The sequence below is a fragment of the Mytilus galloprovincialis genome, chromosome 14, assembly GCF_965363235.1.
Source record: "Mytilus galloprovincialis chromosome 14, xbMytGall1.hap1.1, whole genome shotgun sequence".
Lineage (NCBI taxonomy): Eukaryota > Metazoa > Mollusca > Bivalvia > Mytilida > Mytilidae > Mytilus > Mytilus galloprovincialis.
In genome coordinates this window covers 68,577,400-68,594,485 of record NC_134851.1, presented here as the reverse complement: position 1 = coordinate 68,594,485, position 17,086 = coordinate 68,577,400, and the positions used below count along the sequence as shown (strand labels likewise).

Here is a 17,086-nt window from a genome sequence, read left to right as displayed (position 1 = left end):
TTGGATCACATGAGTCTGTAACAGTAAATTACACCTGACTAATAAAATAAGATTGTACCGTTATATATATACGACTGAGAATAGAGTATTCTCTTTAACTGATCTTACAAAGCTGCATTGAACCTGTAGTGTATTTGGAAAGACAAATATCATAACCTGAGAATATTTAAGAAAACAACGTTTACAAAAAAAGTTAAATAAAAAAAACCAGTTCCTTAACAAATGGCAAAATCAAATCTTAAACACATCAAACGAATGGAAAACAACTGTAATATGCCTGACTTGGTACAGGCATTTCTTAATGTAGAAAATAGTAAATTAAACCTGTTTTCAAACCTCTCACTTGACTATGACAGCCGCATAAAATTCCAAAATATCTTGAATACCGAATGAGTTGGGAAATGTATATTCCATATGCAGGTTAAACTGGTATATTTCTACCACAGGTGGAAATTTATGATTTAAAATTAGAATCGTCGCGTTTGTCATAAATTCTGGTACTGAGATGACCACTTATGTCAAATTCGAGGTAATAGTCTAAATACGAGGCAAGGAAGGCGTATTTGTTGTTTCTTTAATTTCTAGTCTTGAGAATATATTAATGGTACCCAATCTGAAAAGTTTGGATTGTTAATGGAAAGAACATCATCAATATATATGAATGTGAAATTAAATAATCTGGCTTCTTTAATAATCTTCTTGTTTTGACAAGCGTCTGAAGGAACTCCGACTCATATGAAAATAAGAATAGGTTGGTCAGGTGAGGCGCACAGTTTGTTCCCAAAGTAACGCCGACAATTTGTTGAACAATTCTACCTCCTATAACAAATATGTTATCCATCAAAAAAACTCCAGCATACTGATCACTTGTTCCTCTGTGCAGCATGTTTTATCTTTTTGTTCACTATTAATTTAATATGCCATATGGTATACACTCGTAATAGTATGAGTTACATACAAAGAAAATAAAATTTGAAGCTTTGTCCGCTTTGAACGACAAGGTTCACTCTTAGAAATATGTCAATTTGATTTCAACTTTATCATAATGGAATCTTTTTGAAGAAAAAAAAAACGTAATGCTTGGTAAAACAAATTACTTATTCCAGTACATTACATGTTGTCAATACATGTATATGTTTTTTGGTTTTTCGGTTTTTAGGAACTCAAAGCTTGAAGAAAAAAAAAACTACGTTTTTTCTTCAATGGAAGTATTACATTATTTAGTTTGTCAAAAAAAACAATGTTCGTCTATTATATAATTCAAGATAATAGGCAAAACCACTCACATTCGTTTTTATTGACAATACATAAAGGCAACAGTAGTATACCGCTATTCAGTAGTCATAATTCGATTAAGCGAAAACAAATCCGGGTGAAAACTCTTATCAGGATCCAGTCGGTGGTTTTGGTCATGTAATATAAAAAAGAAGATGTGGTATGATTGCCAATGAGACAACTATCCACAAAAGACCATAATGATACAGACATTAACAACTATAGGTTACATTTTTGTAAATATTGTATCGCTTATCAGTCTCGTTTTTTTCTCAGTTTCTGTCTATCTATTTCAGCTTTTAAGTAAAAATGCAGAAATGCTAAAATAAGTCCAAAAAATGATTTAAGGTGGTATGGAAGTATAAATTAAAAATGAAAGAATTTGTTCATACTATGCCAAAAAGTAGTTTATATTGATATATGTTCAAACATATAATAAAAATGATAGGCCGCCGAATATTTTCTCAGGCTACAGGTTGTAACAAATGACCTATTTTGTATGGATTGTACAAGAAAAAAACATCATTATATGATTAGAAGTAAAACTAAATGATAGAATTGTAAAACAAAATACGAAAAGATAGCTTTTAGAAAATGCTTTGAGAATATCAAAAGAAAAGATAGGGTCATCGTACGTTTTTTTCCGGCTAAAGTACAAAATTGCAAAATTCCATGTAGATTCCTCAGAAAATGTACTATCTCAGAGTTACCTCCCCTTAAACTGCCAATTTAAAACCTTAAAAATTAAGCAAAAATATTCTACACTTATAAGTAAATGATATGTATAAGTTAAAATCTTATAAATTTGTTCTTTAAAATGAAAATTCACATTACTTATCTGTATTCCTGCGTCACATTTCGATTAACTGATTGCAAATCTGGACCTAAGGTTCCCTGTTTTTTAGAACCCAAGATTGCGAAAGTCACACATACTACCTTGAGGGCACAATTAACACAACAATTAATGGAAAATCGCAATATTAAAGACACTAACAACTGTCAATAAAATCATTATAGATTTAAGGATTAAAATTTTATATTTGCGCCAGTTGCGCGTTTCGTCTACAAAAGACTCATCAGTGACACTTGAATCAAAAAATGTTAAAGGCCAAAAAAGTACGAAGTTGAGGAGCATTGAGGACCAAAAATTTTTTAAAGTTTTGCCAAATAGAGCTAAAGAAGTCTATTCCTGAGGTAGAAAAGCCCTAATATTTGAAAAAATTAAAGCTTTGTAAACAGTTAATTTATAATTATGACCATGATAATTCATGTCAACACAGAAGTGCTGACTACTGGGCTGGTGATACCCTCGGGGAATAAAACTCCACCAGCAGTGGCATCGACCAAGTGGTTGTAAATAAACTCATCATAGATATCAGGATTGAAATTTTATATTTGCGCCAGACGCGCAATTTGTCTTCAAAAGACTCATCAGTGCTCGAATAAAAAAATGTTAAAAAGGCCAAATGAAGTACGAAGTTGAAGAGCATTGAGGACCAACAATTCCTAAAAGTTTTGCCAAATACAGCTTAGGTAATCTAATTGTTGTCCCCGCAGATAAAGCCCCAAACAACATCGTTTTTGTGTGTAAAACTCATTACATTAACTGCTTGATAAACGAATTAGGTATTGACAATTCACTTGGAAACTCAACATATACCCTCACGACACTTACCAAAGAGGAAATCCTGGATAATCATAGGTCTGTTCTGTATTCCTTTGGAATTTCAACCAAAGATGAAGAACTGGATCTTCCATCACTGTATTGGATACCTAAACTACATAAGTGTCCTTACAAACAATGGTATATTGCTGGGTCTTCCAAGTGCTCCACAAAACCTCTTTCTAAATTATTAACATTTATTTCATCAGCAATCAAAGACGGGCTTCAAAGTAATTGTGAAACTGCCTATTCTAGAGGGAGCGTGAATCAGATGTGGATACTTAAAAATTCCAAAGATCTTTTAGAGTACATACAATCTAACTCTCTTTCATCTTGTAACAGTATTAAAACATTTGACTCTACTACTTCTACTCTTTACACAAGTATTCCAGATTCCAAACTAAGAGACAAATTGAAAGAGTTGGTATTGCTTTGCTTCATAAAAAAGAATGGCCAATGTAGATACAAGTATCTTGTCTTAGGGAGGGATAAATCCTACTTTGTAAAGGGTCACTCTGATTCAAACAAAAAATTCTCTGAAACTGATATTATCAAGATGCTTGATTTCTTGATTGACAACATATTTGTTACGTTCAGAGGACGTGTTTTTCAACAGACTGTCGGCATTCAAATGGGAACAAACTGTGCCCCTCTACTTGCCGACTTGTTCTTTATTATTATGAGTCTGACTTCATGCAGGAACTTCTTAGGAAGAAAAATGAGAAGTTAGCAATATCCTTTAACTCTACTTTCCGCTATATAGATGATGTTGTTTCACTAAATAATTCAAAATTTGGTGACTATGTGGAACGCATCTATCCCATCGAGCTAGAGATAAAGGATACTACATATACAGTTAAGTCGGCATCATATCTTGACTTACATCTAGAAATTGACAATGAAGGTCGGTTGAAAACAAAACTTTACGACAAAAGAGATGATTTCAGCTTTCCAATTGTTAACTTTCCATTTCTAAGTAACAATATTCCAGCAGCACCTGCATACGGGGTATATATCTCCCAATTGATACGATATTCCCATACTTGCATTTCCTATCATGATTTTCTTGATAGAGGGTTGCTGCTCACAAGGAAGCTATTAAGCCAAGAGTTCCAAATGGTGAAGTTGAAATCATCCCTTCGTAAATTTTACGGACGCCATAACGAGTCGGTTGACCGTTTTGGAATAACCGTTTCACAAATGATATCGGATATGTTCCTTACGTCGTAACTACAATCCTCTTCCCTTTCATGAATGTGACCTACCGAATTAGACTATTTACCGGATTTGTTATCGCACTAACACGACGGGTGCCACATGTGGAGCAGTATTTGCTTACCCTTTCGGAGCACCTGAGATCACCCCTAGTTTTTTGGTGGGGTTCGTGTTGTTTATTCTTTAGTTTTCTATGTTGTGCCATGTGTGCTGTTGTTTGTTTGCCTTTTTACATTTTTAGCCATGCATGCCATGGCGTTGTCAGTTTGTTTTAGATTTATGAGTTTGACTCTCCCTTTGGTATCTTTCGTCCCTCTTCTATTCCTGAGGTAGAAAATACTAGATGAATATTTTAATTTCAGCATTATGTTTTATTTTTAGCAATGTCGGCTATGAGGATTGATTGACAGGAACAAAAAATCACCTTATTTTAAATGCTTACGGATAATATGTATTTCGTTGTTAATTTCAACAGTTGACGGGCAAAATGGCGGACGATGATGCTTCAGCAGGCGGAAGAAAAACAAAGGTTTTGATTGGTTAAAAATTCTTTGAGGGAGTGGTTAAGAGAATAACATAAATATCAAACCCCAAAGGAAAACACAAAACAGAAAATGTTTTTTGAAATGTCAAAATCAAAAGCTCAAACACGTTAAACGAATGAAAAACAACTATTATATCCCTGAATTGATACAGGCATTTCCTTGTGTAAAACGATGTGGTCAATTCATCTTTTTTTTAAATTGGATTTGCAAATTCAGACAAAAGAGTGTTTACAAAGTTAGCGACGACGACGGACTCTAGGTGGTGGCAATAACACACATTAAGTTGAGCTTTAAATATTCACATTGAACACTCTTTTTCATTTTTTATTAAGATGTTTTATATTAAATTTAATTGAAAAAGACGTCTATTACGACAATGATGTAAGCGTGAAATTCAAAAGCTAATTTGTTAGATACAAAAATATAAAATTATCTCTCCGTCCTCTACAAATTAGGTTAATGCCAATAAAAAGAATTATTTTTCAAAATTTATATTGGTGCAGTTGTGTCATATTAGAAATGTATCAACCATGATTAAAACATCCTACAAAATGATGAGCGTGATAGCACCAAAATATGACCATAGTTTAAAAGCCCCGTTCCTAGGCTTAAGTTACAGCAATTATGGATTATTTTCAAGAGGGGGGCAACAATGGCCCTTATCACACCTTGTACTTAATAATGAGTTTTAATGATTACTTGTCAATGGGATCAAAGTTAGAAACATATCTCTTTATATGTGAATTTAGCTTTATATATTTATATTGATGAATAAAGGGCTAAACATAATGAACTAAACACAGATACTAATTGTTGTATGATTTCAAACTACTAAGACAACATATTTGTTCAGGCCCTATTCCATTGTTTAGATTTCCAAGTTAGGTTTCATCATTATTTTTGTCTTTCTCAGCCCATTTCTGACATCAAAAGCAACCCAGTGATTGCTGTCTTTAGAATTATCCTCAGTGTAAATTCCGTTAATATTGGAATAGGTGCAGGATGCATGCCACCATCCACTCTTCTTACGAACAGCACAATTATCATTGCGATAATCAATATCGTTGTCCTTATCTCGTGTGGAAAATTTCATACCGTTCAACGACTGACTGGATGCATCTATCATCGAATCACCTGTAAAGCGAAATGGATTGACTAAAGAATAATAAACACTAAAACGTAAAGTATTTTACTTAAATTTTTAACGTTTTTTTTAAACCATTAAACTGGCATAAAACTTGCACATTCTCATAGATTGAAACAAATCTTTTCAAATTGCCAAGACAATTATATATATATATATATATATATATATATGTATATATAGGTATGTGTGTGTTTGTGTGTCTGTGTGCGTGTTTTAATGAAAATTAATCCAAAACTTCGTTGAATGCATTTGATATTCAATTTAGAAGGTGAACATTGTCCTATTTGATCAAACAATCATTTAAATGGTGATAAAGAGAAGCGGAAATTACCAATGGGATTCAAACTCATAACTCGATAACAAACTGACACGCCATGGCAAACTCATAACTCGATAACAAACTGACACGCTATGGTCAAACTCATAACTCGATAACAAACTGACACGCCATGGCAAACTCATAACTCGATAACAAACTGACACGCTATGGTCAAACTCATAACTCGATAACAAACTGACACGCCATGGCAAACTCATAACTCGATAACAAACTGACACGCCATGGTCAAACTCATAACTCGATAACAAACTGACACGCCATGGCAAACTCATAACTCGATAACAAACTGACACGCTATGGTCAAACTCATAACTCGATAACAAACTGACACGCCATGGTCAAACACATAACTCGATAACAAACTGACACGCCATGGCAAACTCATAACTCGATAACAAACTGACACGCCATGGTCAAACTCATAACTCGATAACAAACTGACACGCCATGGCAAACTCATAACTCGATAACAAACTGACACGCCATGGCAAACTCATAACTCGATAACAAACTGACACGCCATGGCAAACTCATAACTCGATAACAAACTCATAACTCGATAACAAACTGACAAACGAGAATAGACACTACAAACCACCATAGAAAAAACTTTAGACTGAGTAACACGAACACTAGCAAAAACCAAGTATATCTCACAAAATAGTCACATAAATTGGTGGGTTGATAACAAGCCGTAATTGGTTATTTTTATAAAATCATTTAAAAAACTATAACTATGAGTTGAATGTCTATTAAAACAAATGATACCTTTACGAGCACACGAATCATTCTACTGTAATACCTGCACGAGGATCTGGGTGAAGTTTTCCGTGTCTTTTTTTTTTTTAATGTTTAAGACCTTTTGTCTGTATATTCCTTTTTTTTATTTCCCAATCATTCACTTTTCATCTTATTATTACACCCAATTATTATCTACCCTGTATTTATTTTTGTTTTTGTTGTATTCTTTATTACTTTTGCCGATTTTTCTTCACTTGTTTGTGCTTCTTTGTTAAACATTTGTTTGGTTTTTTTTTTTAGATTAAGATTGTAACACGGGGTTGACTGCTGTACCCCTACTTTGACATGTTAACCTATTATATCTGTTTGTTTTATTCACGCATCGTTGTCAATATAATGGAATTTGATGCGACTGTAATACAAGTGAGAGTTTTAGCTATAAAACAAGGTTCAATCCATCATTTTCTACATAAGAAAATGCCTGTACCAATTCAGGAATATGACAGTTGTTGTCCTTTTGTTTCATGTGTTTGTGCCTTTGATTTTGCCATTTGATTAGGGACTTTCCGTTTTGAATTTTCCTCGGAGTTCAGTTCTTTTGTGATTTTACTTTTTTATGCCCATTATTCGCTATTCTGTTAAACTCATACAGTCCATCCTAAATAAGGTACGCTCATTACAAAAAGATACGAGAGCGTTCTGTATGGACCGTTTGTGAGCATAAAGCAAAAACTCCTCGATAATATAAAGACAATTTTGCTTTAGGGAGTTGTAACTTTAGCTGAATTACACAATTATATGAACTGGACTCAAGTTTCAAATTATATTTAATTTCTATATACAAAACTTCACAAATGCATATATAGGGAAATAAATATTTAGTTCCAATAGAATATAGTAGATGTGTGACGTTTTGGCCAAAACAAAGCTTAAGAGAAAAGATTAGGATATACATGTGCCCTTATAATGGATATACAATCATAAAAAGACATGTAGAGTCGTCATTTACTGTTAAGTGGAAATAAAGAGATACTACATCTGCAAGAATGCCCGGTCTTATTTGATTTAATATAAAAGGCTGTGTATAATAGTAGGGTTATGTATGTAGGACTGTGTATAGCCTTAGTGGAGTTAATAATAAACTTAGTACCTTAGTATATCTATAAATAACCTAATTACCTAATATAAATATGGTTATGTATCCATAGTACCTTAGAATGGCAATGTAAAACCTAAGTTGGTATTTGTATAATATTTGTACTGTTACGTATAACCTAAGTAGGGTTATGTAACTATAATCTTTAAAGCTATGTATAAACTATAAGAAGGTTAATTGATAAACTTTGTACCCTTCCGGAGCACCTGAGATCACCCCTAGTTTTTGTTGGGGTTCGTGTTGTTTATTCTTTAGTTTTCTATGTTGTGTCATGTGTACTATTGTTTTTCTGTTTGTTTTTTTTTCATTTTTAGCCATGGCGTTGTCAGTTTGTTTTAGATTTATGAGTTTGACTGTCCCTTTGGTATCGTTCGTCCCTCTTGTATAGCTATGTATAAATTATAAGTAGTGTTATGTATAATATGTCAGCGATATGTATATCCCAAGTAGGGCTGTGTATAGCCTCAATACCTTAGTAGAGTTATGTATGAACATAGTACCTTAGTAGTGCTATGTATAACCTGATTACTTAAGTAAGCTATGTATAACCTGATTACTTAAGTAAGCTATGTATAATCATAGTAGGGATAGGGAATATCGTTAATGTGGAAGATATTATCGTATTTAGGGTAGAATTTAGTACCTGCTGTTCCATGGTACCCAGAAATGCTCAATAGGTAGTTTGTTCCCTCGTCACCAACGCTAAATCTCTTGTAGATAGCATAGGCTGTATTTCCTGAATAATCTTCAAAGTCAAATCGGACTTTGTAAGGTCCTTGTTGAGTAATACAGTGAAGATTATCATTTCCTGAAGTTAAAAACTTTTTTTAATTAAGAATTGAATGCTTCTTTTTGTAAATTCATTGGGGTGTACAAGCGTTGACCGAAGCACATTTTGTATGAAGCGCGGAAGCGCTTCATTCTGAAAATGTGCGCACGATCAATGCTTTTACAACCCTATGAAATTACTAAAAGAAGCATTCAATACTTATAATTACATTTTTTCGCTATGATCATGAAAAATCGATTTTTATTATTTATATCTTTACGGCATAACCTGTACACTTTTTTGTGATAACATGTGTCATCGTGAACGTTAAACTTCATTGGGATATGAAGGTGAATTTTAGTATGACGGATTCTTCTGAAGCATACATGTAATGTAATTATTCATCCTTGAAAGCAAATAACGAAGACAAATGAAGACTTTCTTATCGGTTATGAATGGTTTTTATCGTGTCCTGTTCATGCAAGGGCAATTTGTTAACCATTCTATATGTTTCTATTTATTATTTGTTGTTATTCTGTATATCACGAATAATGTATCAATAAGGGTTATCTAACAGGCATATATTTAAATCATTACTTAAATTTTTACAAATTTACACATGTTACTGAACTTCAAAACTTACTGTTTTAGTTTGTTATGAATACTTTAAAAAGTGCATGACTGAGCAACCAGACAACAGAAATATAAAAAGAAGATATCAAGCATTCAAAAGTACACAGGAGTCTTTGTTGAAATGAAATATCATTGATATGGTCATAATTATAAATTAACTGTTTACAAATCTTTGATATTTTCGAAATACTAAGGATGTTCCACCCCTTGAATAAATTACCTAAGCTGTTTTCGGATGAAAAAAAATCGGAATTACGGGTCCTAAATGCTTTTCAATGTTGTGTCTTATTTCTCTCACTTAACCAGGTTAACTTTTTTCATTTAAGCGTCACTGATAAGTCTTTTGTAGGTCGAAACGCGCGACTGGCGTGCACAATTTTAATCCTTGTATCTATGATGAGTTTCTTTACAGTGTGGCAAGGATTAAGTTGCCCAAATTCCTTAAGAGGTAAAAATAATCTTATCAGAAACTATGGAAAATTTGCTATCAACATCAAATCTTTTAATATACAAATAAATATCTTTACTATATATATCTTTCAGTTTCGCTCTGAAAATCTATACAAAACTTTAAAACAAAACAGACGACTTTTCGTTTCCAATTGTTAATTTTTTGAACGGTAAAGTACCTTCTTACGATGTGTACATTTCCAAGATCGTTCGCGAATTGACGTTTTAGATTTCAATGAGCGTAATCTATGAATAACTGATGAATTATTAAGGCACGAATTTCGCTACCAAAATTAACTTAATACATTAACCGAATTATTTCATAGATATAAATATTTGGTTCACTGTAGCTGTAAATGCCTTATATTTGCACATGAGACAACTATATATCCACCAAAGTTCGAATGACGTGGAGTTAAATAATTATAGCCAACTGGATGGCCTTCAACAATGAGAAAAACCCATACTGTATAGTCGGTAATATAACAAATAGGAGTACAATTTGAGTAAGACTCGCACAATTTGCTAGAAAACAGAAACCACATTGTCATAAATATGTTCTTTAGTTTATAGTGTCAGTGTATTTAATTCTTGAAGATTTTGGTTTTGTAGATTTATTTACTCTTTTATAACTCCCGTGAACATCCAATTGTATCTTACCTCCTATACATTTTTAGCAATATGAGTGGTTAACAGCGTCCGCGTGGAAACCGTGTATATAGCATGTTAGGTTAGTAAAGAGGCGGGGCTTATATCAATACACGGTTAGTAGTGGAGTTCCGACTTTGGTACTATTTGATTATTTAAATGTATTGAAAGTATTGTTTAATATTGTTATATCTAGGTTGTTGATATTAAATTTTTTTTGTTGACATTAGTTTTTTTCGTGCAGACCAATGGAAGTATGTTCTTAAGATTTAACACTTGAACACTTTAATGTAAAAATAAGAAGATGTAATATGATTGCAATTGAGACAACTCTAGTCTAAATTCAACAAATAACTTCGTTACATAGTGTGCTAGTGACATAAAACGGTATAAACGGGGTCACTCTCACCCCATATGGAATTTACTGACCCCGTTTATATCGTATTAGGTCACTAACACACTATGTAATTAATAATATCTACCCGGCCAATGTTCTCGATATATTAACTCACGATACAACATCTAATTATATCTACTATATTTTCGGCTTTCCTCTACCAGGAATACAGCTGGGCATTTAGCGGTATCGGTTTGGATTCCAAGTATGTCCTCTCCGGTTTCCCGTTCGTTGTCTAGTAATTTGTGCGGCATCCGGGGTGACCTTATCCCTTATTTTGTATATGATGTTGTTGTTTTTTTTGATATTATGCATTTTTTATATTTTTTGAGGATGAGCGAATCAGGTGAGTGGGTGTGTTCGTATGCTTTATTACATTGTACTTGTACATTGTTTTGGGGAAGGTTAACTTTCTGGTTGTAAGACCCGTCACGGCCAGGCTGGGAGACTGGATAGGCAAATGCTCACATTAAATCTGTACCGATACAGTGTGTTAAATGTCTTCCTTTTTACACCATAACCCATGGTGGTGCTCCTACTAAAGGAGAGAGATACGGAACATACATACATACTACCCAGCCAATGTTCTCTATATATTAACTCACGATACAACATCTAATTATATCTACCCGGCCACCATATCATATGGAATTTACTGACCCCGTTTATATCGTATTAGGTCACTAACACACTATGTAACTAGTAATATCTACCCAGCCAATGTTCTCAATATATCAACTCACGATACAACATCTAATTATATCTACCCAGCCAATGTTCTCCTGTGATATCACCAAATCCAGTTTTGTAATTACTCCAAAACCTGTCAAAACTTACTGTTCCATCAAACCGTTTTTGAATAACCTACAACAGAAATATGATTTAAATCAGACTGTAACACTATTTGCTAGTCAACACCAAGTGCGTCGTCAAAAATAATTATTTTACACACTAGAGCAACCGAAAGAACTTGTACACCTTTGCCAACCATGAGGGTAGGTTGAAAACAAAACTTTATGCCAAAAGAGAGGATTTCAGCTTCCCGATTGTGAACTATCCATATCTATGTAGCAACATTCCAGCAGCGCCTGAATACGGAGTATATATCTCCCAATTGGTACCATATTCCCGGGCTTGTATTTCCTATCATAATTTCCAAGAAAGCTATTAAACTAAGAGTTCCAAATGGTGAAGTTGAAATAATTCCTTCGTAAATTTTACGGACGCCATCACGAGTTGGTTGACCGTTATGGAATAACTGTTTCACAGATTATATGTTCAATATGTCGTAACTACAATCCCCTTCTCTTTTTACGAATGTGACCATCCGAATTAAAATTGAGAAAGGAAATGGGAAATGTGTCAAGCGAATACAACCCGACCATAGAGCAGACAACAGCCGAAGGCCACCAATGGGTCTCCAATGCAGCGAGAAACTCCAGCACCCGTAGGCGTCCCTCAGCCCCCCCCCTCCCAAAAAAATATGTATACCAGCACAGTGACAATGGACGTCATACTAAACTCCGCACTACACACAAGAAACCAAAACTAAAAATCATACAAGAATAACAAAGGCCATAGGCCCCTGACTTGGGGCAGGCGCAAAATTGCGGCGGGGTTAAACATGTTTATAAGATCTCAACTATCCCCCTATACCTCTAGCCAATGTAGAAAAGTAAACGCATAACGATACGCACATTAAAATTAAGTTCAAGAGAAGTCCGAGTCCGATGTCAAAAGATGAAACAAAAGAAAATAAATCAAATGACAATAACACATTAATAACAACAGACTACTATCAGTTAACTGACATGCCAGCTCCAGACCTCAATTAAACTGATTGAAAGATTATGCCTTCATCATATGAATATCAGGCACATTCCCCTAGTTAGGGGTTTAGTATTATACTATCATAAAATATATGAGGAGAACATAACCCGTGTCATGCCAACAACTGTTTTTTTTTCAAATAAATGGGTTTAGTTCCGATGCAAAGACATTATAAGTGAATCAATATTAAAGCCAAAATATGCAATCTGTAATGACCTGACAACAGTATCGTAACTATATCCCTTCTTAATAAGTCTGTTGAAAGGTTTTGTAAGCTTTTGAGGTGAATACTGACATTTTCGTGCTTTGTAAAGAATATTACCATAAAAGATTGGATGTTAAATACCTGAACGTATATGATGTCTGCATGTTGAGTTATATTTACGAATTATTTCCTTATACCGATGATAAAATTTAGTAAATGTTTTGACTAGTTTGTGATATCGAAAATCCTGGTGTATAATTTTTCAGTAATATATAAATTTCTCTCGCTAAAATCTAATACGTTGTTACAAACACGACCGAATCGTACAAGTTGAGATATATAACACCATAAGATGGTGACAAGGGAACAACAAAGTATGTTACTGATATTGACACTAATAAGAATCTTGCTGCAGATTAAGCGGGAAAATATGCTAGAGGAAATATTGATAATGAATTGATTTGGGATATTCCAAAGTAGTTACATCTTCCTTATAAACAAGTGTGCACAAATATTAAAGCTTTTGTAAAATTGCAAGTAAATTTGAAAACAAAGAAAGTTTGCAAATATCTTGTTGAACTATTTGGCCATTGCATACGTTCTCACGAATTCAAAAAGAACTGAACTAGCCGGCAAACATCTATCTGGTTGGCAAAATTTGTAAATTAGCATTATAGAATTCATCTCATAGAATATACAGGGAATCATGAATAATGTATGAATATGTTCGATGTGAGGTAAAAGATTAATGTTCGTGTATCTTCAGTAAATGCCTTGATATACTGTGGATTCATTATTATTCGTTGGTACCAATTTTCGTGGAATTCGTGGGTAAAGGTGAACCACGAAATTAAATGTTCAACGAATGACAAATTTCCTATAGGCTTGTATGCCAACTACGGAAAAACCACGAAATTAAACATCCACGAACATGTGAGTTTTCCTTAATCCACGAAAATTGGTAGCCACGAAAATAAGTGAATCCACAGTACAAGAAAAGGGAGATTTGGTATGAATGCCAATGCGACAACTCTTTACAAACCAAAGGACATAGACAACTTGCTTAATATGAATTTTCTCTGATATACTCAAGGTTCAAAAGGGTTTAATACACTCGAACGAAATACGGTTGACAAACTACCTATTTATCCGTATTTAGTTTAAAAAAAAAGAGGCTAAAAATAAAAAAGGAATATTCAAACTCAAAAGTCGACAAACAAACTGACGATGTGATGGCAAAAAATTAAAAAAAAAACCAGAAAACTAATGACTGAGCGATGCGAACTCCACCAAAAACCGGGGCTTATCTCGGATTCTCCGGAAGGATATGCAGATCCTGCTCCACATGTATTAACTGGTTGATTATTCTATTCGGATCACAGTAACATTTATAGTAAAAATTAAGTTCCTTAAAAAAAGTCATTGCATTTTTACTTCATAATCTATTTGTTTTTCCCGTTTGTTCGATGGGCTATCACTATACTATATTAACCCGGCTTGTGAGAACACACATCCAATTCACCTCTGGGAAAGACTTGCTATGATCCGGTAGACCATCTTCAATATCGGAGCGTGGGGACAGGGCACTGCATCACCTAGTTAAACGATTGCCACTAGAAACTAGTCCTGTTCTGACAATGATTACGTAAAAGACGTCTATCCATCAGAACAGTGAGAAACAGATATAAATCACAAGGACTGAAGTGTGTTAGACGTTCCATGTTATCTGATCAACATTCACGATTCCGTTTGGCATGGTGTTTATCGCAAACTGGATGGAACTTGTGACCTGCATGGCACAGGATCCATTGGTCGGACGAAAGCCGGTTTCTACTGCTTGAAACATTGAGTTTGGAGACAGAAAAATACGGCACATACCACAAGTAAAAGCGAACCAACTGCCCTTTATAGTTGATTCTCTGTAATGATATAGGGTTGAATCCCTTGGGATAACAAGTTGGACTTGGTGAACATACGAGGAAACCTAACAGGTGATCAATACATCAGAGAAGTTCTTCAGCCAGTTGTTATCCCCATTTTAACAACCATCAACTAGCTGCAAGACCTTTGTTAACGAATGCCAATGACAGGTCGCATCGTACGAAGTTCAAGGCGTTACTTATCTTCCATTACAGGCCATGAGCCAGCATTTGAATCCGGAAGAGCATGTTAAATGGGACATGTTAGTCAGTTTGAATCAGACTTGCACCGGGAATGGCGTCAACTATATAACAATAAGGAGATAAGTAATGATTGACAATGAGAAACTATACACCATAGTAGAAAATCCAACGCCTGACTGGAGGGATCATATCAAGGGTTGAGACCGTCATCCAAGCACGTGTCACTTGATAATAAACTTTTCATCATGGATGTCGTTAATTAATTTAAAATGGACGTTTTCAAAATGAAATGACGATTTCATCTGTCATTATGAACTCAGAATGTCAATACTTAAATGGACATAACAGGGGTTGTGATTTTGTTATGATTTATTCATTAAATCATCGTTTCTGTTTAATTATTAAGCTAATGTAACGTACTAACATTTATATTTTTACGATTATTTGGTCGGTCATATCATAGCACTAATCGTTTCATTTTCTTTTCAAAAAGCGTGTCGGTGATTAAATTTTTTCTGTGCGTATAAATAAAATTTTACGGACGCCATCACGAGTTGGTTGACCGTTATGGAATAACCGTTTCACAAATGATATCGGATATGTTCCTTACGTCGTAACTACAATCCCCTTCCCTTTCATGAATGTGACCTACCGAATTAGACTATTTACCGGATTTGTAATCACATAAGCAACACGACGGGTGCCACATGTGGAGCAGGATCTGCTTACCCTTCCGGAGCACCTGAGATCACCCCTAGTTTTTGGTGGGGTTCGTGTTGTTTATTCTTTAGTTTTCTATGTTGTGTCATGTGTACTATTGTTTTTCTGTTTGTCTTTTTCATTTTTAGCCATGGCGTTGTTAGTTTGTTTTAGATTTATGAGTTTGACTGTCCCTTTGTTATCTTTCGTCCCTCTTTTTCTGTTCCCAAGATAAATTTTGCAAGAGTTATCATTGCAAGGTCTTCGGAAATCTTTTCCTCAAAAAACAGAAAGAAGGCTCAGACAAAATACATAATATTTTTCTAATGTTTAAATTTAAATCAAATGAACCAGTGTTTTAACTTACCCAATGGTGCATTTTACAAAATGTGTATCATTAAGTTCGTTTCCACAGTTGGATTTCGTTTTTTTTTTGTGACGGCATAAACTTGATAAACATTTAGAATTATGCAACCATAAAATTTAACGACTCATCTTATTATGGTTACTAAGGCAAACAATAGATGAACAATGTTTAAATGCAATCAGAAGATCGGTGGCAAATATTTAACCCATTGCAAAATCTCCTAATTGTATTTTTTGTTTATTGCCTACATGTATGCAATCGTTAAAGTGGTTTTATATTGATACAATTTAAAAATATAAGACACTGCACAGCATGTATACGTTAACTATATCTATAAAGCTTACAATTAAATGGAGCTTACCGTCCAACCTCCATCATCAGTCGCCATATCACAGACAACAGATATATCAACACCGTTTTGTGGTCGTATAGTATAAACTCCACTGCACGTTCCTGGTGATAGATCACTACAATCCTTAGGCGTAGGGTCGATAACTCTTTCTGAAAATTAGAAGATGCTAATAATGTCATCATTTCAAAAAGGAAAGGCAAAATATACCAAGGGAATATTCCGACTCATGAGTGAAGACAAGCTGACTATGCCATGGCAAAACGTCAAAAAATAAACACAACAAATAAAAAAAACCAAAAAACTGTGCTACACGAACCCCATCATAATAACGGGAGGGATCTTATGTGTTCCGGAAGGGTAAGCAGATTCTGCTTAAAAAATTTGCATCCATCTGTGATGTCAAATTTTCAAAAAAGAGGACGTGATTCCTGAAACAGATATTCCATACCGGTTAACCAATTAGTGATTGCGTCCCTAGAATTGATGACTTCAACAGCATTTCACTATCTTCCTTGAAAGCATCAACAGGAA

General features: G+C 34.2%; 1 protein-coding gene across 1 annotated transcript in view; it reads right to left on the bottom strand.

The window, feature by feature from the left end:
- Nucleotides 1-16,704, bottom strand: part of LOC143058162 (fibrinogen-like protein A) — a 37,986-nt gene extending 21,282 nt beyond the window's left edge. Inside the window, exons 1-2 of the mRNA XM_076231625.1 lie at nucleotides 16,565-16,704; nucleotides 11,747-11,843 (exon numbers count right to left, since the gene is read on the bottom strand). Coding sequence (XP_076087740.1) covers nucleotides 11,747-11,843; nucleotides 16,565-16,591 — 124 coding nt within the window. The 5' untranslated portion in view covers nucleotides 16,592-16,704. The remainder of the gene's footprint in view (nucleotides 1-11,746; nucleotides 11,844-16,564) is intronic.
- Nucleotides 16,705-17,086: the final 382 nt, after the last annotated feature.